This window comes from Onychostoma macrolepis, chromosome 02 (genome assembly GCF_012432095.1).
Source record: "Onychostoma macrolepis isolate SWU-2019 chromosome 02, ASM1243209v1, whole genome shotgun sequence".
Classification (NCBI taxonomy): domain Eukaryota; kingdom Metazoa; phylum Chordata; class Actinopteri; order Cypriniformes; family Cyprinidae; genus Onychostoma; species Onychostoma macrolepis.
The window spans coordinates 18,243,168-18,266,445 of NC_081156.1; the positions used below are offsets into that span (position 1 = coordinate 18,243,168).

The 23,278-nt window shown below is 37.3% G+C and overlaps 3 protein-coding genes across 8 annotated transcripts in view; 1 reads left to right on the plus strand and 2 right to left on the minus strand.

Annotated features, from left to right (window-relative positions):
- Window positions 1-8,167, minus strand: part of LOC131530484 (tyrosine-protein kinase Lyn-like) — a 32,677-nt gene extending 24,510 nt beyond the window's left edge. For 3 of the 4 annotated variants that reach the window (XM_058760785.1, XM_058760804.1, XM_058760776.1), the window contains exons 1-7: window positions 7,845-8,167; window positions 7,408-7,472; window positions 7,037-7,227; window positions 5,106-5,706; window positions 2,761-2,896; window positions 625-711; window positions 353-533 (exon numbers count right to left, since the gene is read on the minus strand). In XM_058760785.1, coding sequence (XP_058616768.1) covers window positions 353-533; window positions 625-711; window positions 2,761-2,896; window positions 5,106-5,706; window positions 7,037-7,227; window positions 7,408-7,472; window positions 7,845-7,954 — 1,371 coding nt within the window. In that variant the 5' untranslated portion in view covers window positions 7,955-8,167. The remainder of the gene's footprint in view (window positions 1-352; window positions 534-624; window positions 712-2,760; window positions 2,897-5,105; window positions 5,707-7,036; window positions 7,228-7,407; window positions 7,473-7,844) is intronic. The other variant, XM_058760796.1, reaches the window with a different exon arrangement.
- A 116-nt stretch (window positions 8,168-8,283) lies between these two features.
- tmem68 (transmembrane protein 68) lies at window positions 8,284-16,271 on the plus strand. 3 transcript variants are annotated; one of them, XM_058760854.1, is made up of 8 exons: window positions 8,284-8,382; window positions 8,713-8,767; window positions 9,599-9,996; window positions 12,593-12,760; window positions 13,839-14,032; window positions 14,114-14,174; window positions 14,277-14,416; window positions 15,106-16,267. In XM_058760854.1, exons 3-8 carry the CDS (start codon window positions 9,669-9,671, stop codon window positions 15,208-15,210), a joined length of 996 nt encoding a protein of 331 aa, XP_058616837.1. In that variant the 5' UTR covers window positions 8,284-8,382; window positions 8,713-8,767; window positions 9,599-9,668; the 3' UTR covers window positions 15,211-16,267. The 3 variants fall into 3 exon arrangements, with proteins under 3 accessions (XP_058616837.1, XP_058616853.1, XP_058616845.1); XM_058760862.1 differs by having other exon boundaries at window positions 8,289-8,382; window positions 15,074-16,271; XM_058760870.1 differs by lacking the exon at window positions 12,593-12,760 and having other exon boundaries at window positions 15,106-16,269.
- xkr4 (XK related 4) overlaps window positions 15,786-23,278 on the minus strand; it is a 68,389-nt gene continuing 60,896 nt past the window's right edge. Inside the window, exon 3 of the mRNA XM_058760833.1 lies at window positions 15,786-22,007. Within this exon, the coding sequence (XP_058616816.1) occupies window positions 21,055-22,007 (953 nt within the window). The 3' untranslated portion in view covers window positions 15,786-21,054. The remainder of the gene's footprint in view (window positions 22,008-23,278) is intronic.

Sequence of the window (23,278 nt, forward strand, 5' to 3'; positions counted from 1 at the left end):
GAGCAATAGGCCTTGCACTTAATTTATTTCTGTGCTTGTAATAATCAGTGAGAAACACTTAAAGCTAAATGCCACTGTTTTAATTAATTTTGTTCATACTTAAAAATATATTTAACTTTTAAAATTAAAAAGTGTGTAAGTGTGTTCATTAGAATACTGCATCCCAAAAGCTATTAAATCTAATCTACTCACTGCAGCCCTAACATTCAAAATAGTCTTTGGCTGACCTGATGCAATTGTCTTTGGGCAAATTAAGACAAAACAAAAGAAACAAAACAAAACTTTGGGGAGGATTTTATGGGTGAATTATTTCTTCAAAATTGAAAAGCACACAAAGCAAAAAACAGCTTACTTTTTGAAGGACTTTGCTGATCTTTGGCTTTGTGGTTTGTGGTCCATCATCAGTAAAGAAGATGTGCTTGTTGATTTTGCAGGCTGCTTTTTTTCTTTCCTCGGGAGGCTTTCTGTTCTCCTCACTCCTTCTGCCAGCGTATGGAGCTTGGCCTTGTTTCAGCTTCACAACACTGTCAAACCTGCCAAGACAAAAAACATTGGGATGTTAATGGAGGCCATGATTGTTTTCAACACACTAAAGGGCTGTCAAGCCTCTGTCTGGGGTCTTACTTGGGCTGTGGACCACGTCTCAGACCGAGAGCATCCCATGCCTCTTCAACCGGCACCTCCGCAAGCTCCTCAACATCCAGCTCATGACTGTGAAGAGATCAGTCATTTAAACAGCACTGTATTACATAATCATAGTCTGAAAAATGTTGTCATTATTTACTCCCATATACGAATATTAATTAAAACAGAAATACTAAAAAGGTTAGAATAAAAGTTTGGGATACTGTTAGTAATATTGTTAAATATTATTAATTTCCAGTAACAGCTAATTTTAAAATATTTAATATATTAAAATAATTGGAATAATTTTGTTATGAACCATTTTAATACATTACAAATATTTTTTCAGCAGCAATTAAGCCAGTTTCAACATGTTAAAATGCTAACTTGGATCATTAATGTTGAAAACATATTACATTATATTACAGGGGTGGCGAACTCTGGTCCTGGAGAGTTCAGCTCCAACCCTAATTAAAACTCACCTGCCTGTAGCTTCCTAGTAACCGTTTGATTAGCTTGTTCATGTGTGTTTGATTAGGGCTGAAGCAAAACTCTGCAGGGCTGCAGCTCACCAGGACCGACATTCACCACCCGTTATATTATATAAAACACACACACACACAGTCTGGCATTTGTGGTTTACGGTAGGGCTGTCGCGATAACCGCAATATCGCAATGCCGCGCTATTGATGAGCATAACCGCAGAGAAATGCAACAACCGCGATATTTCAGTATTTTCTTTTTCGTAAGGTTACGCCCTTCTTGTTTTACACTTCGTGCATGTGTACTGAATATTAGTAATGATAACAATGTGTATCATGCTGATTTGCACAGAGGCTCAGTAAATTTGCACTTAACAAGCCTAAACAGACAGCGAATGAGAGAGAGATCGACTGATCGCGTGCGATTACCTGCGTCTGTCCTTCAGGCCAAATCATATGTAAAAATAGGTTGTCATGTCCAAGGAAAGCTAAATCTGTCTTAGCATCGATGCTCTGCTGGTCAGCTGAGCCTTTAAAAGTGGCGCTCAAAGTTAAAATGATTTAAACAGCGTGTTTCATTACAAATCACTGAATGAATCAGCGCTTTTGAACGTGTAGTTGAATGAAGACTCACTCAAAGACAGTCTCTTGCCGCCACCTTGAGGCGAAACAATGAAACTGCACTGACAGCCGTCTAGAACACCCAGGTGAAATATCAACAGAAAAAGTATCTTGTCAGTCAGATTTGAGGATCAGAACTAACTGTTATAGGCTAACAATATACTAATGATCTTATTGTCAGGTTTAAGTTTTGTTATGTGGACCTTTATTTTGTCATTCTCTTCTGTTTACTTCACTTCCTGTTTCAACGCGATTTAGTTTCGGTTTTATTGGTTTCTGAATGACCTCCTTACATCGTAACACATACACACACAGATTATATATATATATATATATATATATATATATATATATATATATATATATATATATACGCGGTACCACATACCGCGCTATTAAGCCACTCAAAATTACCGCAAGGGAAATTCCTTAACCGCGACAGCCCTAGTTTACGGGGACTCTCCATAGGCGTAATGGTTTTTATACTGTACAAACTGTATGTGCTATTGCCCTACACCAACCCTACACCTAAACATACCCCTTACAAGAAACTACTGGCAATTTTTGAATTTCATAAATCACCGTTTTGTATGTTTTTTTAAGCCTTTTGTTTTACAGGGACACAAGAAGTTTTTCAGGATTCTTTGATGAATAGAAATTTCAAAATAACAGCATTTATTTGAAACAGAAATCTTTTGAAACTATAAATGCATCTCATTCATGATGAGCAAAAGAATTAATTAAAAAAAAAAAAAAAAGAAGATGGGTCACACGGATTACCATTATGTACATTTTTGGTGTTTGACAGCCCCTGGTCACTATGTACAGACATTTTATGGCAAGAGTTGTGTAACGATTATTCAAAAATGGCTTCTTCTGTGCACAATAGAAGAAAATAACAGCAAATGGATTTGGAATGACAAAAATAATGACAAAATATTTGTTTTCGGGGAAACTATCCCAAGAAACCATAATCATTAACTATGCAAGTCTGATAAAATACAGTATACTTAATAACAGAGCAGCAGCTTACGCTCTCTTCACTTTGGCTCGTCTGTTCCCTGGAGGATCATCATCATCATCACTCTGATCTTCGTCATTAGATCTGCTCTTTATGGGCTGTCCACTCCGATTACTCAATGGCGCAGAGGTCTGTTTCATGTTGCCATCTGAAATCACATACTTTCAGTTTACTATTAATAATAACTACGTTAACATCATAAAATTGTCTTATACTGCCTGATGTATACGGCAAAAAAAGCTGTTCCAGCAGTACAAATAAGGCTGCTGTTCAGATGGCATCAGTCATGGCCCGACAATCAGGATGACAAGAGCCATTTTTAGAGCGACTGCGAGTGGATTGTGATCAATTCGAGCACCCAGGAGTCTGTGCTCTCTTCCACATGTACCAGCATTAAAAATGCATAGGCCAAAGTCACATGCTCCTTTTATAAAACAGCTGACATCTTTTGATATGACGCATTAAACATTCAGAGCCAAGCTTAGACTGCAAAAATGACCTCTGGGGAAAATTATCTGCTTTTATACAGGGGTCGTTGTCATATAGCAAACTGAATTCTAAGTTTTATGTCAGTGTGATGATGACATCATGATCACAGGTGGCTCTGTCAGAGCATATCGAGCAGGCCAACTCCCAAAAAATAAGTTGAAGGTTAAAAAGTCACCAAAATTGACTTTCTATTTTATTTCACTTTGCATGATTCATTAGCATGTAAATCTAAACTTTTTTTTCCGGCTAACATCACAAATACCTCTTACGTCTGCAACCCTTTTGTTATTTTTATCTGAAATACATCAGATTAGTTGCGAAGTTAAATAAGTCGCAAAACTGTGGGACTTGTCTGCTCAACTGATGTGATTACTTTGTGATTCTTAACAGGGCTGATACAAAATGTTCTCCAAATTGGATTTATATATATGCTACAGCAAAAAAGCAAAATGCAGGTTTGCCATTTCTTCCTGTCATAAACACAGTCAATACTCTAAAAATGTTTAACATATGCACAAATGCCTAAGCATTTATCTCCACAGAGACTTAATTGGAATTACATGACAAAGATACAGTTGAGATCAAAAGTTTACATCCCCCTTTCAGAATCTGCTAAATGTTAGGCCTAATTATTTTACAAAAATAAATGTTGTTGTTTGTTTAGTATTGACCTGAATAAGATATTTCACATAAAATATGTTTACATATAGTCCATAAGAGAAAATAATAGTTGAATTTATAAAAAATGACCCCCGTTCAAAAGTTTACATCCCCTTGATTCTTAATACTGTGTTGTTACCGGAATGATCCACAGCTGGGTTTTTTGTTTAGTGATAGTTGTTCATGAGTCCCTTGTTTGTCCTGAACAGTTAAACTGCCTGCTGTTCTTCAGAAAAATCCTTCAGCTCTCACAAATTCTTTGGTTTTCCAGCATTTTAACTATTTCCAACAATGACTGTATGATTTTGACTGTATGAAGTGTTACTTATATGCAACTATTACAGAAGAAGGAAGAATGATGCATTAAGAGTCAGGGGTCATTGTTGGAAATGGTTCAAATAAACAAAAATGCTGGAAAACCAAATAATTTGTGGGAGCTGAAGGATATTTCTGAAGAACAGCAGGCAGTTTTAAGAATCAAGGGGGTGTAAACTTTTGAACGGGGGTCATTTTTATAAATTCAACTTATTTTCTCTTGTGGACTATATGTAAACCTCTTTTATGTGAAATAACTTATTCAGGTCAGTACTAAATAAACAACAACATGCATTTTGTATGATCCTCTTATTTTGATCAAATAATTAACATTTTGCAGATTCTGAAAAGGGGGTGTAAACTTTTGAAGCATTTAATTTTAAAAGCTGTTGGCATTTATTCGTCCTAATGTCATTCTGAACTTGTATAACTTACTTTCTTCTGTGAAACATATTTTGATAAATGTCTAAGTGTTTATTTTTTGTCCATTAAATGTAAAACAATGGTAACCACAACTGTTTGGTTACCAAAACATTGTTTGAAGTATTTTCTGTGTTCCCCAGAAAAAAATAAAATCATATAGGTATGGAAAGACATGAGGGTAAATAAATGAGGACAGAATATTATTTTATTTTACTGTATTTTAACTGTATCAAAGCTACGGGGTGGTTAATAATCACTGAATTATTCTACTGTATGTTATATTAATTAATTTAGAAAAATGTCTAAACATTGTTTACGTTTTGAATGACAAAAAAGATTCAGATACGCTGAAAGTAGGTCATGGAGCAGGAAGGTGTTGACATATCTAGGTTCAGCATCACTGCAGGAACACCACAGTCCCCGTAGCTAATACACAAAGTGACCTTGAATGTCAAAATACATGCACTAACCAGAAATGTCAGTGCAGGCTGTACGTGACGATGCCCTTTTGCGGTTTCCGCCATCACAGGGCTCATCAGCGCAGTTACAGACCAAAGACTGCTGGTCGCCATTCTCGCTGTCTACTTCCTCAGTCAATAAGTTCAGGCTGCTTATGAGATGTGTAACGTCTGCTTTTGACCTTTCTTCTGTCTGATTCTCGAGTGCCTCTGTTTCTCCTGGGCTGCCCTGATATTCCTCAGAAGCAGCGGTGGTGCTGTTGGTCTCGTCCACTGTCCAGCCCTGGGCGACCCAGTAGTGAAACTGCTCCCAGTAGTACTGGTATGTTTGTTGGTAGTGCTCATCCCAGTCTGCCTCTGAGCGGGAACAGTCCTGTGTCGAACTGCAGGAGATATTAGGTTGTTTCTCCAGCCAGCTCTGCCACAGCAGACCCTCCCCATGCTGCTGCCAGTAGCTCAGCCAGGCCTCCTCTGACGCGGGACACGGCTGTTCAGCGGGGGTCTCAGCGATGTCACTCACAGTACACTGCTGTTTCTGTTCAGAGTCATAATCTGAGGGGGCTTCCAAACGCTTGATGGTTCTTTTGTTCTTCGGTCTCGCTAAAACTTGGCCCTTAAAGATGAGAAACAATTATTAGTTTTGGGCTACAGCCAAGTCATTTCCTAAAGTAAATGGGGTGAAACTTCACAGTAACAGTCTTTAATGAAAATTTACAAAGAAGATAGCAAGTGAGCAGATTCACTGCAAAGGATAATCCATAATCACAGGTGCTCTTTACATCCGGGCATTAACATGCCATTTACATGCATATTTTAAAAGCCAAGTGTAAATGTACCTGAGGCACATTGTGATGAGATCACTGAACCACATTTGACAAATGTGTGAATGCTAATGCACTTTTTCATTATTTGCAATGGCAATCTAGTTAAAGAATATCCAGACACTATTTGAATACAAAATACATGTTAATGCCATGTGTAAAGGGACCCATGCAAAAGGAAAATGCTACAAACATAAAAAAAACAAGAATCGAGGATGTATAAACTAAAATAATTTATTATTATTTTGTATTGTTGAATAATGTATATACACTAACACTATTGGTAAGTCTGGAATAATAAAGATTTTGCAATAAACCTCTCCTATAATATTATTAGAATTTATAACAACTGAGTCCTACTTTAACTTATTTGAAAATATAATGTACTCCTGTGATTCAAAGCTAAATATTTAGCAGCCAAACATTCAGCGATTTCTGATTTGATGCTCAAGAAACATTTCTTATTATTATCAATGTTAAAAACAGTTTTCGCTGTATAATATTTACGTGGAAACTGATACATTACCATTCAAAAGTTTGGGATAAGAAATTAATACTTTTATTCAACAAGGACACATTAAATTGATCAAAAGTGAAGAAATGTATCATGTTGCAAACAACATTTATATTTCAAATAAATGCTGTTCTTTTGAATTTTCTATTTTCAAAGATTTCTGAGAAAAAAATAAAATAAAATCATAATTTCCCCCCAAAGACGTTAAGCAGCACAACTGCTTGAATATATTAAAAAAGAAAAGAGATCTTTTTTTCTAATAACACAGCCTTGGTGAGCATAATAGACTTATTTTAAAAACATAATTATTCAAAAATATTACTTAATCCTAATTATTCAAAACTTTTGAACGGTAGTATACAGACATCCAGGATGTCCCAAATGTAATTTTATGGTTCAGATGTGTGCTCAAGAGCACCCCCTATGCGGCTAATATGCACGCTCAAAGTAGACACTAGTGTGGACATCACAGCAGTCTACTACCCAGCAGTCCGTGCCCCATTATGACTCCAAATTGTGGAGGACTCTATAAGGACTAGGGACACGGGTCTAAGACTTTTTGCATGAACAATATAACATCAAGATTATCATGCATCCAACAGACATACAGCTTTCCTCTGTTTTGATGAGCTGGCAAACTCCACAGGAAGCCCCAAACTGGCCATAAGCATGGTCTCATCATCAACAACAGCCTCTTCTTCCTCATCCCCCTCCTCCTCCTCATCATCATCATCATCATCATCCACAGAACAGTTATGGTCCTCCAAAAGCTCTTCCTCATCATAAGCTTCCAAATCTACTGAAAAAACAAAGTGTAATATGTAGCTATTGTGGAATTTTAATAAAATTTGCATTACATAATTGACATGGTTTTCCAGGTTAAGCTTTTAAAATGACCCCATTTCTAGTTGGTGAGGAAGTCAATATGTAAACAGTCACCATTCTTCATATATAATCAGATATTAATAGGAAACTGTACCTTGCAATTGACTGTCAGTCTGATTCAGTATGGCTTTAAAATCTGACCGATACAATTCTCGATCACTGCAGATGAAAACAAGAGAAAATGTGTTCATCACTATTCACAACAGTAAACAAGCAACATCCCATGTCAACTTAGTAGTCAGTTTTACACAGTGAGGGTTTTAGCACACTATCTTTACTACCTCAGATCTATGTGAAAACAAGTGATATGGAGCAGACCAGTTTTTCAGTTGCTGTCCAGCCTGTTCCGCTGGCTCATTTTGAACACTTTTCTGCCATTTAGGTAATTTTTACCAGGAACTAACAACAATGCAGCAACGGTGCATTAAAAATTTAACTTTCTGCACGCATTTAACCTAATAAAATAGCATGCACATTTTTTTTTTTAGTTGATCATATCACATTGCAATCTTGTTCAGCATGCATACATACTTGACATAAGCTCTGGAGCACAAGCAGTGTATTGTCATCTCTCTCTCTTCACCCTGATAAAAGATGATATCAGCTAAAGGAACAATATTCCTCTCGCTGTAATCAATCATGATGATAGACGCATGAGTGACTGACACGTTTCTACGGGATCTACCCGAGAACTTTCTACAAACCTGTCTTATGGTTATCGTAACCGGACATTAGAAATAAAAACGACCGCGAGACAAATAGCGATATATAAATATACTGTTGAATTAAAACGAGGAACATTAAAAGTACTACATCTATCTATCTACCATCTATCTATACACGAGTTTCCGCCCTCGTGTTTTGCAAGTTACCCGTCAAGTTAAAAGACTTTCAGTAAATGTGCAATACTGACATGGCATTTATGATGGATTTAGACTTTTATTATGAAATTTTCGGACATTGGCATAAGCTGTTTCCTGTTTGTGTCACATGTAAAGACAGCCGGTTGAGTCAGGAAGAAAAACATTTATTGAGGGCAACAGTGTCTATTTCATCGAGGTATCATAATGTAAGTAGATTTGAGAAAATCTTATTTTTTATACACTTCTTCTAAAACATCAATCTTTATGTTTAGTTTTTCGAGTGATCAGATGTGTAATTTTGAAGAAGTGTGTGACAGCTTTAAAAATACAAAATCTGGAGCTGTTGTAAGGTTTGTTCGTCTATGATCGCTATCCACTGTTCAAGTGTAACTGAAGACAGAACGGCCTTTTCTTGTCATCTTTCATGCATTTGACTGTGTTCATGTAAATTATTTGTATAAGTTAGCAGTCTCACCTGTGACTGAGTGTGAATGAGCAGGTATAACTTAACTGTCATCGACATCATTTGATTTTAGGGCACCGTTGTGAGGTTGGTATGTTTGGCCGAGCAACACATTTCCGTTGGAGAAGGTTCGTGTTTTTTCAATGATTTTTTTTTTTTTTTAAATAATGTATAAAAAGGCTAGATTTGTGAGTTAAAGCTGAAGTGTGCCATTTATAGGCGACACTGTTGTCTTAGAACTTCGTTGCAAATATGATGATTGTTGTCAAACAGTCACCCGTCTGCTATTGGTTGGACAAACAGTTAACTCCGCCCCAGACTCACGCTATTGGCCGAGTCCTGTGACTTGTGAAATGAGATGCAAATTTAGTAGTCTCATATAAATTTATGCTCTGTGTATAAACTTATAAGTTTAAGGAAAGAAGCATCATTTACCCTCCATTATGAACACGAAACCATTGCTGCGATATTTATTTAGTGATTTTTTTTTAAAATTTATTTATTTATTTTTAGTTTTAATATCAGAGCAGCTTTATATTTTAAAACACAGCGACTTTGCTGGCGATTCAGATCTATTTTCTGTGATTATTGTAGCTTTAATTTAAATTATTATTGATTGATTGAATTCTGATTATTTTATTGCTGCAAACTAAAGTATAAGTTTATTCATAATACATTTATAAGTCTTGTATATTTATCAAACGTGATTGGTTTGTTCATTTCAATAAATTTGACCTATTCATGTTGCTTTACATCACACTTTTTCTTTTCTTTTTTCTGTCATCTCGGTATTTATTTATTTATTCATTCATTCATTTTATAATAAAATAACACACAATGTTTTACTCTGCATATTAAACTGGGATAGGAAAAGTGTTTTAATGTCATAAATATGACGCACTTGAGCTTTAATGCCATCATAATGTGTGCTATTGATAATTGGTGTCTTTCATTCCCAGGTCTGCCCTTTGGCAGGTTGTTGCCTTGCTCAGCCCATCTGCCACTGGGAGAAGCTAACAGTGAAGCAGCATGTCCAGTGGGAATGAGTCCTGTCTGTTTGAGAACGGATCCGTCAGCTTCTTCTCCTGCTTAGTTCATGTGTGGGAGGAGTGGGCAGGACTCGGGCAGCTCGAGGACTACCTCAGTTTCTTTGAGTATCTGCTCTGGGTTTTCACACCTCTAGCCATAGTCTTCATTCTGCCTTTTCTCATAGTTATCTTCCTCTATCTGTCCATACTCTTTCTCCACGTGTACAAGCGCAAGATCCAGTTGAGGGAAGCTTATTCCAATAACCTGTGGGATGGTGCGAGAAAAACTCTGGCAACCCTATGGGATGGACATGGAGCTATTTGGCATGGTATGGCTTTGGCTTTTTTTATCTGCATTTATTGAGATCTGGATTGTCATCTTGTTTAAATTAAACTTCTTTGGTTTGGGATTTTTCATTATGCTCACATACTTTGTATCCACTGTGCTGCTAATTTGATTTTTGAGTGATAGACAGGAATAGTAAAATCATAATTAAAAAGTTATGTCTAAAGGCATGATGCAAGATTTGACATATTCTGCATGTGAATTATCAGGGTATGGATGGATTTTTTTTTTTTTTTCCCCAGTCTTAAACCATCATATCCTTTGACAGCACAATCAATGATGGTTGTTTGTTCCTGGCATTAAATCGCAATATTAAAATTTGTAACCTGCTCAGTCTTTATCAAGTGGAGCATCTAAATAACTGTTTTGTCTGATTCACTGCACCAATTTAATTTGATTCATTTCATAAAGTGCATGATATTTCTAAAGGTTACAAATGAACAATTGAGCATATAAAATACTGTTCAAAAGTTTAGTAAGTATTTTTATTTATTTATTTTTTAAATGTTGTTTTGAAAGAAGTATTTATATTAATATATATTTATACATATACATATACACATACACATACACATTCATATACAACCCGAATTCCGGAAATGTTGGGACATTTTTTTAAAATTTGAATAAAATGAAAACTAAAAGACTTTCAAATCACATGAGCCAATATTTTATTCACAGTAGAACATGGATAACATAAATGTTTAAACTGAGAAATTTTACAATTTTATGCACAAAATGAGCTCATTTCAAATTTGATGCCTGCTACAGGTCTCAAAATAGTTGGGACGGGGGCATGTTTACCATGGTGTAGCATCTCCCTCTTTTCAAAACAGTTTGAAGACATCTGAGCATTGAGGTTATGAGTTTCTGGAGTTTGGTGTTGGAATTTGGTCTCATTTTTGCCTGATATAGGTTTCCATCTGCTGAAGAGTTTGTGGTCGTCTTTGACGTATTTTTCATTTAATGATGCGCCAAATGTTCTCTATAGGTGAAAGATCTGGACTGCAGGCAGGCCAAATCAGCACCCGGACTCTTCTACTACGAAGCCATGCTGTTGTAATAGCTGCAGTATGTGGTTTTGCATTGTCCTGCTGAAATACACAAGGCCTTCCCTGAAATACACGTCGTCTGGAGGGGAGCATATGTTGCTCTAAAACCTTATATACTTTTCAGCATTCATGGTGCCTTCCAAAACATGCAAGCTGCCCATACCGTATGCATTTGTGCACGACCATACCATCAGAGATGCTGGCTTTTGAACTGAATGCTGATGACACGCTGGAAGGTCTCCCTCCTCTTTAGCCCAGAGGACACAGCGTCCGTAATTTCCAACAAGATTGTCAAATTTGGATTCGTCTGGCCATAGAACACTTTTCCACTTTGAAACAGTCCATTTTAAATGAGCCTTGGCCCACAGGACATGATGGCACTTCTGGACCATGTTCACATATGGCTTCCTTTTTGCATGATAGAGCTTTAGTTGGCATCTACAGATAGCACGGTGGATTGTGTTTACCGACAGTGGTTTCTGGAAGTATTCCTGGGCCCATTTAGTAATGTCAATGACAGAATCATGCCGATGAGTAATGCCGTGTTGTCTGAGGGCCCGAAGACCACAGGCATCCAACAAAGGTCTTTGGCCTTGTCCCTTACGCTCAGAGATTTCTGCAGTTTCTCTGAAACTTTTGATGATGTTATGCACTGTAAATGATGAGATTTGCAAAGCCTTTGCAATTTGACGTTGAGGAACGTTGTTTTTACAGTATTCCACAATCTTTTTACGCACTCTTTCACAGATTGGAGAGCCTTTACTTTATCTTTACTTCTGAGAGACTCTGCCTCTAAGACATCCGTTTTATGTTACAGACCTAATGTCAATTAACTTAGTTAGTTGCTAGATGTTCTCCCAGCTGAATATTTTCAAAATGTCTTGCTTTTTTAGCCTTTTGTTGCCCCAATGCCAACTTTTTTGAGACCTGTAGCAGGCATCAAATTTGAAATGGATAAAAGTTTAGTGGATAAAAGTGTAAAATTTCTCAGTTTAAACATGTTATTTTCTCTATGTTCTATTGTGAATAAAATATTGGGTCATGTAATTTGAAAGTCTTTTACTTTTCATTTTATTCAAATTTAAAAAACGTCCCAACATTTCCGGAATTTGTGCTGTATATATAATATAATATAATATAAATGTATGTGTGTGTATTTGAATATATTTTAAAATGTAGTTTATTCATGTGATGGCAGCATCATTGCTCCAGTCTTCAGTGTACATGATCCTTCAGAAATCATTCTAATGCTGATTTGGTGCTCAGTTAACATTTTGTATTATTATCAATGTTTAAAACAGTTGGAACAGTAATACATTTTACTTTATTTGATTAAGTTCAAAAATATTTATTAGAACTAGAAATCTTGGTAACATTGTAGATGTCCTTACTGTCAATTTCTGACCATAGGTTTAGTAATTTATGTCAAATTTTCATTTCCATGTTATTTCATAAAAATATGTGCCACACTTCACAAAAATGATGAATAATTTTCTCCTGATTAATTAGGTATGTATTTTGTGACAGGTTATGAAATCCATGGTTTAGAAAAGATTCCAGATGAAGGACCTGCTCTCATAGTCTACTATCATGGAGCTATTCCTATAGATTACTATTATTTCCTGGCAAGTGTTATCATTCAAAAGGGAAGAACTTGTCATTCGGTGGCTGATCATTTTCTGTTCAAGGTCCCAGGTAAAAACAAATTTCATACTGGTGAATTAAGTGATCAATCAGCCTCATTTTGCCCATGACAGAGTCATTACTCCGTACCTAATTTCCTAGTGATTCACTTAATTTTGGGACAAAACATGTCCTTTAACTTTATCTACCATTAGTTTTAAAGATAGTAAAAATAAATTACTTTGTTCTTAACACAGATGATTTAATTATAACCTATAGAAATATGTGTCTTTTCAAGAAGCATTGACTAACATCTGTCAGAGCATTGTCTACATTCTGAACATCCTTTCCATATTTTACCTTCACTGAATTCAACAAGGTCACACACTGATTTATACACTATATTGCCAAAGTATTGGGACACCCACTTCTAATGAACAGTTTTGACTACTTTATTAATTTCTATGAGTACAAATCTTAATGTTAAAGCATATAATGATATTCTAGGGAATTGTGTGCTTCTAATTTTACAGTAACAGTTTGGACAGGACCCTTTTCTTTAACTTTAAATGCAGACCTTGAGCCAAAAACACATCGCCAAACACCAATGACTTGTGCATATGTCACTTTTACATAGTCATTTTAGACACTTCCAAAACTGTTGCAACAAAGATGGAAATACAATTTTTAAAAACATGAATTATGTTTCCGTCTTTGTTGCCACAGATTTGGAAGTGCTTTTTCCTGTTCTAAAGAAGGGGGTGTCCCAATACTTTTGTCTTTTATAGTGTATGTACAAGTCATTTGTATTTGGTGATGAGCTTTTGGTTCAAGGTCTGCATTTAAAGTCACACCAGAGGTGTTGGGATTAGAATTTCTTTTTGAACCTTGCCTTATACACAGGCATTGCCATGTTAGAATTGAAAAGGGTCCTGTCCAAACTGTTGTTATAAAATTAAAAGCACACAATTCCCTAGAATATCATTATGCTTAAACATTAAGATTTGTACTCATGGAAATTACTGAAGTAAGTCAGACCTGTTCATTAGAAGGGGGTGTCCCAATACTTTTGGCAATATTGTGTAATTATATACTTTTCAATTTACTTTCATGAATTGTGCTCATATTGTCTGTATAACAATCACGACAGGGTTTAAGCTCCTCTTGGAGGTGTTTAGTGTGATCCACGGGCCGCAGGAGGAGTGTGTGAAGGCCCTGCGGAACGGCCACCTCCTGGGCATCTCTCCTGGAGGAGTACGGGAGGCCCTGTTCAGCGATGAGACGTACCCTCTGCTCTGGGGCAAACGCAAAGGATTTGCACAAGTGGCCATTGACTCTAAAGTGGTGAGTGACTGTCCCTCTTGTTCTGCTCCTTTCATACAAACCACTTTTATTGTACTTATAGTCTTGTGCTTGTCCCTGTAGCCAGTTATACCCATGTTTACTCAAAACTTGAGGGAGGGATTTCGCTCTCTTGGAACATTAAGTGAGTCATGGACAAAAGATTGAACTTTCACACAGTTGTAAATAATAATCTAAATACATTATGAAAGAGTTCAGTCTTAAATTCGTCTCCAAATTCCTTCAGGGTTTTACCGCTGGGTGTATGAGAGGTTTCGTCTACCGATAGCACCCATTTATGGAGGATTTCCAGTCAAATTTCGCACTTACTTGGGTGACCCCATTCCATACGACCCCAAACTCAATGCAGCGGAGTTGGCTGAAAAGGTAGGACTCCACAAGTTTTGTTTTTATAAATATGTAGTCCTGTAAAGGTCTGACTTTTGTTCATTTGCTGAGCTGGTGTTTTGCAAATTGAAAAAAAAGCTACAAGAGGTTCTAACCTCTACACCGTCCCGACAAGTCCTGACCTACTGTTGACTACACAACATACTCTAGCGCCATTTGTTTACACTGTCCCCTAAGGGAACGTTCCACTCAAGAGTGGTGATCACCATTCATCACATATGCAGGTGTACAGTCTGCAAAGTGAGAGAATGCTTGTATAATAAAGGACACTCCAAATCGGGTTCTATGAATGAATAAAGTCTGGTGTACAAGGTTTTTTACTTCAGTGTCACATGGCCTTTCAGAATTCATACTAATATGCTCATTTGATGCTCAAGTAGCATTTATTATTATTATTATTATTATTTCCAATGTTGAAAACTATATATGTGTGTATTATCAATTTAAGCTAGAGTTAAAGCCACTGCTAAAAATCAAACCCCAGGACATTTTATTATTTTTAATCTTACATGTGCCTATTGAATAAAATGATGGCCCATCTGCAGAACACAGTGTCAGCAAATACAACTAGCGCACTGTGAGTAGTGCATGTTCAGTTTATGCCTCTGTTGAGTCAGGTTTTGTCCTCATATTTAGTGTACTTTCTTCAATCGAACCCATCTGTTCAGGTGCAACAGGCAGTTCAAGCACTTATCGACAAACACCAGAAGATACCTGGAAACATCCTCCGAGCTCTTCTAGAGCGATTCCAAAGGGAACGCAAAGAAGATTAGCACACTTGCCTTCTCTCAGACTGAACAAATAAATATGCTTCTAGCATAATTTAACTGCATACTGGAGATTTTATAATATTGTTACATAATAAATTCAGCAACGTTACTGACACTGTAATGGACGTATCAGTATATATCACAATGTTGCATATCTGATAATGGTGCGTGTCTTTGTAACTTCTTTTTACGTGTAGTCTTGTGCATGTCGAAGAGTGTGTGTTTTTGTGAATTGTCTTTGTTTTTTTTTTGTTTAACTCTACAACTTATTTGCACACTTTGATTTTATTCAAAGGACCACTGCCAAAATAGTTCCACAAAGCCTTTGGTTAGTTTTTCTTTCTTTTTTAAATGTCCTTTAAAAAAAATATAGCATTCTATCCTGGAAATCGATTATATTTATCTATCTGAAGGAAAATAGTGCATACTGTGATTTTGTAAGCACACTTAATAATAATGATAAGAGATACATGCTTGAATATTTGTTGTTTGTTGAATACATACAGTTTTAATCTAGCATTTCTGTATTAACTCTCAAGAGGTGAACTGCTGTCTATTTAAGCATCAGTTGATATTGATTTGTCCTGCTCTCAAAAAAAAAAATAAGTATGCAACTGCTAATGACTTTATTCAGGCGACAACGCATACAGGTCTTTCAGAATTCATTAAGATTTTGTAACATTCCTGAAATGTATTGATTTACTAGTTCATTACATCAAGGCTCTTCAAACCTAATAAGTAGAAATAATGGCTGTAAATGTGTGATTTTTATAAGAGATTTTATTATTCACAATAAAACTGAATATTCTGATGGATTCAGTGTTGGTAAAACAGTTTTAATGCAATCGTGTGCTCAGTGAAGCACTCTTCCATGATCCTTTGGGAGACAAAGATCAAATGTCAGCATGAGCGCGGTCTTAGTCACCCTTGTCCTGTGATGTCTGTGCACATCCGGTGTATTTGGTGTATGATATGCAAATGCACCAGTGTTGCTATTTATAAATCTGTTTGGTATTAACTTACAGCATCTGTGCATCCATTGTAACTCTCCCCCCAAAAAAAATCACTTGGAAAAATAAAAAGTGTTTTTTTTGGAAGAAAATCTTTATTATTCATGATCTCTCCTTGCATTATACATGTGCTCCTAATTTTCTTTCAGCCTCTCCGGGAGTCTCTTCTAATTAAGGTGTAAAACCTTAAATCATATAGGAGGTGTGAGAATACATATTCAGACAAACTAATCACCAAGCCTTGCATTTCTGAAAAAGCAGATTTGCCCATCACCAATGCTTTTTTTTTTCCAACCTTGAAACAGTTACTGACATACTAAAAATTAAAATGGACCTTATTCACACATTAACTGCGAATCCGAAAGAAGATTGCAAGTAAGTCTAATAAAATGACCACAGTGTACTTTTTATTAAATGAATTTGGTACTTTGTGTTGCATTAGAATCAAATAAAAATTTACAAAAATCCAATATGTACAAAAATGTAACGTTCTTTTTGTTTTTACTCTTCAATTTACAATAAAATCAGATAACAGATTTGATGCATTTTACGCACTTCAGACTTTCATCACACGATACAACTTACTTAAGAGACCAATAATAAACAGTTTTTTTGTTTTTTGCTTTTTTATGTCATTTATTACATCACATACACCACACTAGTTTTATCTGTATTATGTCATATGTAACTGCCAATCTCTAGTCAATAGACACCCTTCACGACCAATGACTCAGAGAGGAATGTTCTTTTACACATGTACATTTGCATACATTTATTTACAGTTAAATAGCCTTTTGCAAGTCACTATGGAACTTCCGTTGCAACTGAAATACCAGTAAAGTCTGTACATCATTTCTGAACGCTGAACTGAACGCCACCGAGTTCATTCAATTACTGTGCTTGTACTAATATCGTGCTTAATAAATAACCACCGATTATCATTTATCTAAATGTAAATTTCTTTTTTTACCCCCATTTATGGCATTCTAGTTTAGCTAAGTATCTATGTCTACGTGTTGTGACTGAGGATCAATTTGTTTATTCAACAAAAGAAAGATGCCACATTTCATAGCAGCTCTCCGAGTCATTCGGTGTTTGCAAACTGATTCAAAATGCTCACAATCTTGTAACAGTACGGCCCGTGACCCCTGACTATGTGGGTCGTCATTTTGATTGTTTGTCTGCATATACAATTTCGGTTCAGTCTGGTTTCTTCTGCTTGCGGTATAAGCCCTGTTGAAAAAAACAAACCCAGGTATGTTTTGAAGCATGGCAGCTGGTTTGAGCTGGTTTAAGCTGGTCCTAAGAAACTAGCTCCTGCTCAGGACCAGCTCATGACCAGCTAAGAACCAGATTAAACCAGCAGCCATGCTTCAAAACATACCTAACCAGCATACTGGATTTTTCAACAGGGAGCACAGTAAGTACGCTAATCAATAATGCAACGTCGTCATACTAGCATGACAGCAACCGGAGCATCATGTGCATGACTAAAACTAAACCAAAAGAGACAAACAGAAAATTTCACTTACAGATAATGAATCCACAAAAAGGCGAGCGTCGTTTAAGGCAAATAAAACAGAATCAGCTTGCATGAATTGAATGTTCTCCTGCTGTGAATAGTTGTAAAATAAGTCCTGCTTTTGAACTCGGCTCTACTGATGTACTGGTAATAAACAGAGCAGCCTTCAACTCCTTCGCTCATCCACCGGGACTCCATCACAATAAATTCCTTCATATCAGCCACATCAACAACTAGAGCTGGAGAGTGGTCTGTTTAAAATACCGCTTTGAGGTAGGTTACAGGTATGAAGTTTTTCCAGAGCGAAGAAATGGCTGACTATGATATCTCTAGGTTTATTGATAAAACCCAGATAGAAAAATAGAACTAGAAGTGCAAAATAAAGATACATAGTTTAGCTGTAACGTAATGATTAGCTTAAATGTTAAGACGTTGGTATACCTACTCACACGTGTTGGGCTAAATTCCAACCCCTGCCAGATTATTATTACAGTGAATATTAAAATTCACACTCTCTATTTTCTAAATACATGTTAAAGATCTTATTGTAAGCTATTCATCCACGTCTTTCTTTTTCTTTTTTTTCTGACCTCGTCGTTTTCCGGTGAAAACGGCTGACTTCTCTCTTGTGACATATGCAGGACTTCTCCAATCGTTTTTGAATAATAGTATTATCATTAATAATGTGGAGAATATGCCATCAAAACGGGCTATTCAGCATCTCCAAACATCTACACATCCTTTTATGTAAAGACCTTGATTCATTCTGCATGTGCTGAATGCATCACATTGCATTGAGTGTTTTAAATTCATGTCATATTTCAACATTAAAAAAAAAAAAAAAATGAGGCCTTGCACCTGATGAAGAAGAATGTCACCAAAACTCACAGACACGGCAAGTGTTGCCATTAGGATGCTCCTCTTAATCAAATGAACCAAAGCGCAGTGTGCAGTGTGCTTGGGGTATCACTGAAACAAAAAAAAATATCATGGTATTTATGGGAAAATCTAAAAAAACGTGGGATGCTTTTGAAAATGATTGATACGTATAATATCGCAGAGGTGTACATCAAAAATGGTCTTGTGTAGGTGGTGCAGCAATTTAAATCTGAAAATTGGCTAATTACTGTGCTAACACAAGTTTTTTGTGCTCTGACTACAGGGGACTCTTTTGGAGGGATGTTTGGAAAATTTTGCCAAGAGACAAAGTAACATCATCATCCATCACACAGAGAAATTAAAGTATAAGACACATTGGGGAAAAAATGCTGACGAGATAGGAAAGTAGCAAAATAGCTAAAATATACAGGTCTACGTTTCACTGTGGTACTGGTTATAGATTCATACAATCTCATCTAAATCATGTTTTCTGTTCTATTTTCTTTTTTTATTTGCAACACAATTAGGATCTTTGTCTGCAAAATGCAGATTGCTGCAGGCTAAAACAACTATGCTTTCAGTTCATTTGCCACCAATGGTAGGACGTTACAACACCTCAGGAGTGTTTCAAAGCTACAAATTACAGTTCAGGTATGACCAACTGAAGCAAAACAAATCTAACCGTCCTATATCAGTCATCTCCACACAGTTAAATGGCATTAAGCAAAATAATGTGCACCTTAAAATCAACCATTTTGTAAGACACATGTTTAAAATCCATCAAAAACCAAAAAGAAAACCAAAGAAAATAGAGTATAAAAAAGGTTACACATAAAACACTTTTCCCACACTTTCAAAATCGCAAACTATCCACAACAGGCAGGCACATCTAGCTTCTGTCGCAGTAAAATTTCACCTTGTCTCTCAACGTAAGTGTAAAGAAATCCTTCATTGTGCCGAGACTCCTTCCTGTGACAAGTTTTGTGCTTGTTTTCTTTTTTCTTTTTCTGCCCTCACCTCCACGTCTCCTTCGGATATTCGACATAAAGACACAAAGAAGCACTTGCAACTGAACGGAAAGTTTAAAACTCCAACACTTTCATATATAAAGGATGCTTTTGGCTGATTTAAAGATACAGTGCTCTTTTAGGCAGATGTGATTTGTTGAACCATAGGGCCCGGAGCGTCATTCGGAGCACATTAGCTAGTCTGCACTCTGTCGCAGACTACTTATCCCTGACACTTTGATTTGTAGACCGTGAGTTGCCAATTGAAGAGCCTGATGGAGAAAGTCTTGATCGCACTGCAGAGTTTGGATTGGTACACCGGCTTTCTGAATGTGTTGAGAAGTGACCCCGTTTATTGTCTATTTGTGCACCTTTAACTTATTTTACTGTACCGATACAGACACACCAAAACCTGACCCAGCCTAGAAGAACACTGTATCTTTAACCTAAAAGATGAAGCGCATCCAGGTTCTGTCGAGTACAGTTTGGCGGACACTGTGTGAACTGTGATGGTCTTTGCCCCCCACTTTGCTGTGAACCAAACAGATCCTTGTCAGCCCACAGCAGTGAAGTGAATGAGGCCGGATCACCAAAGGGAGCTGCCAGGAAGTGTTTTCTTGGCCTATTGTCTTCTCCCGAAGAAGAAAACGAGTGTGTGTTCTCCCTGTTTTGTTGTCCCAAGTGGCTTGGACTCTTGTGATGATCACATACTTTCTTTTCTCGTCTTTTTTTCTCTGTACAGGATTCAAGTAGATGGTTGAAATGCTGCCCTGTTTATATATACAGTATGTGGTCGAGCCACAGTTCAGCGTGGAGTCAGTGTGAGTGGAGCATTTGGCACTGGTACAGAACTGCTGATGAAACACTACTAATAGGTTACAGCACCCTAAACAAGGACGTCTCGAGTCTAATCAGCAATTTTTTTTATTTGTGTACCATCGACGTGATATTTGGACCACTGTTTCTCCAGTGCGGTGGGTAGTCAGTTGGTTTGAGTGCACTGGATGCTTGGTTTCAAAGGGAAAGGCCTTTGTTTTGCATTTGCTGCAAGAGACAAACTATGAAGTGTTCTGGATGTCCTCTTGGAGACGTCGGCTCAAGGACAATCAACTCTGGGAATGAAGGTCTGTACAACACTGAGGAGGACCGAGGGGTTTGTGGTCTCTATCAGCCAGTGCAATGACTTTTAGAAACCCAGATATTCCCTGACAAGACAGAAGTAATAAAAAATAAAAAGCAACGAGAGAACGGCTTAAAAAAGATTGATTATTTCATTTGTCCACAAATATGTTGTGCCTATATTTGCTTGTCCATGACAATCAACATCATGGCTAGATGCTATGTATGCAAGGAACGTTATTGCCACAGTCCTGCTGTTTATTCAAGTGGACAGTAATGTGTTAATGTTTGTGTGTTTCCACAGCGCAGGCTACAAGGTGGTCTCGTACTCCAGACGCTCTTGAACCAATGTGTCGTCTTTATATTGGAGGCGCGGCGGGGTCGGAGACGAGTCGATGGCCAGGATGGCTTTACGTATACTCCTGTCTAGTACGTGCCTCTCCCAGGCAGGGTAGCGGTTCCTGCACAAGTCTATTTTGATGACTGTCTCCTCCAGGCGCGGGGCACGGGAGGAAGGTGTGGAGGGTGCGGTGGGCCGCACCTGAAAGACGGGTACGCAACCATCCCTCTCGCTGTACTTGGCCTCGCGGTCAGCGTCCCTGGCTAGTGTACCTCCGCGGTTGGAGCGCAGGGAGTTGGTGGCGCCCTCAGGGGGCAGCATGAAGGTAGCAGTAGGGTCCTCAAGCTGGACCAGGCTAGCCGAGCGGCCAAAGCGCGGCCCGTTGGGATGGAAGAAAGTGTAGTACATGAGCATGAAGACAATCCCAGTGAAGAAGCTAGAGAAGATGACGCACAGAGCGGGCACGGCGAAGGCGTCTGTGCTGGGTGGCAAGCGGTACAGGTACCACAACGCGCTCAGGGCCGTGTTCTCTAGCAGGATCATGAAGTAGTAGATGAAGAGACGACAGCGGGTGCGTCCCTCCTTCACGTTGAACCAACTGAAGATGTAGATGATTCCCACCACCATGTCAAAGACGATCTCCTCCCACTTGGTAATGCAGAATTCGGTCTCGCAGTGTACGATCCAGAAGGTCATGATGCACCAGTGCAGCACGATGAAGATGCCGAAGTAGAGCTGAAACACGGAGGCGAAGAGAGCGAAGGTCACTACGCGAGCGGCGATGGTGAAGAAGTGCCAGCAGAACTGGATGATGACAGCAAGGTAGCTGATGGGCTTCTTATCATCGCGGGAATCACGCAAGGCTTTCTGGTAGGAGGCCAGAGCCCAGGCCAGTGACACCAGAGAAGCAGCCGCTGTTATCCCTGAAATAAAAGGAGAGAAGTGTCAGTTATGGCTGAACATCACAATCCGAAGCATCCCTGTCAATCAACTCAAGAAATATGAGAACATAGAGAACTACACAAAGTATTTATGTGCAGTATGTAAAGAAAATCTGAAATTATTTAGTGATCTCTTTAACTGACATGTATGAAAAAAAAAATCCCTTTATGTATATTTGTAAGATACGATATAGTTAAGTAATGTCACACAAGCAAGGGTGCTGTTTTTTCCTGAATATTAGCGCAATGAGTGCAATCATGAATGTTATATTAACTTTATCCAACACTTCAAAAAACTAAGTTATTATTGAGCGAGTTACATTTTAGACACAATATATTTGTTTCTGTTTCACCAACGAAAATAGCTCTAAACAATGCCAGTGTAGAATATTTGTGCTTTGTTCCTGAATGAATGTTTTCGAACAAATCATTTGAGTCAATGTTCCAATAATCCATTCATAAAGACAGCCACTTGCTTCGTTTCTAAATGAATCAGCCATTTTGAACAAATCATCTGAATGAATGATTCAATGAATCACCTAGTGAGACAGGGACTTTATTGTCATATATATTTATCCGTGCCAGGCCTAAACCAGCCAAGGTACCAGCATAAAAACACTCTAAGCAAACTATGGTTTAATTATCATTTTCGAAAAAAATCACAAAAAATATTGATATATTTTTATTGTCAATATCGCATACCCCTTTCTTACCATGTCTTTTTTGAATTGTCTTTTTTATTTATTTTCTTTTTTTTTGTGGAAAGATTTTAACTCTTACCACAGACTATGAAACTATGAAACAAGGTTCTCAAACTATGAAAATCCATTATACAAATGCATATACTGTATATATAATGTAGTTTCCATCACAACCAACAGTTTATCAAATGCTAGTGTACTTGTTTACCAAGGAGAAAGAAACCAAGAACAGCTTGAGATGAAACATCATTGAACAGCTTGAGATGAAACATGAAATGTGGTGTGCTAACCAAAGAAAAATATAAATGTAAAATATATAAAAGCTTTTTATATAAATATAAAAGCAAAATATTTTTGCAATTTTGATAGTTTCCAAAAGAAACAGTGCTCTACAGTGCATTTCATGTTAACCAGCTATTAATGTAGCTTGACATGTGAAGCATACAATAGGACACTGGTTTCCGACGCAGAATAGGAAGTGCTCACCAAGGCATGCAAATGCATTTATCTCGTTACTACATCTTTATGTATTCATGACTCTAGAGAATACAG

Coding starts and splice junctions, on each gene's coding strand:
- tmem68 (XM_058760854.1), top strand. CDS start 9,669: ATGTCCAGTGGGAATGAGTCCTGTCTGTTTGAGAACGGATCCGTCAGC. Junction 14,033..14,113: donor TGGCCATTGACTCTAAAGTG/GTGAGTGACTGT, acceptor TTGTCCCTGTAG/CCAGTTATACCCATGTTTAC. Junction 14,417..15,105: donor CAGCGGAGTTGGCTGAAAAG/GTAGGACTCCAC, acceptor CCATCTGTTCAG/GTGCAACAGGCAGTTCAAGC.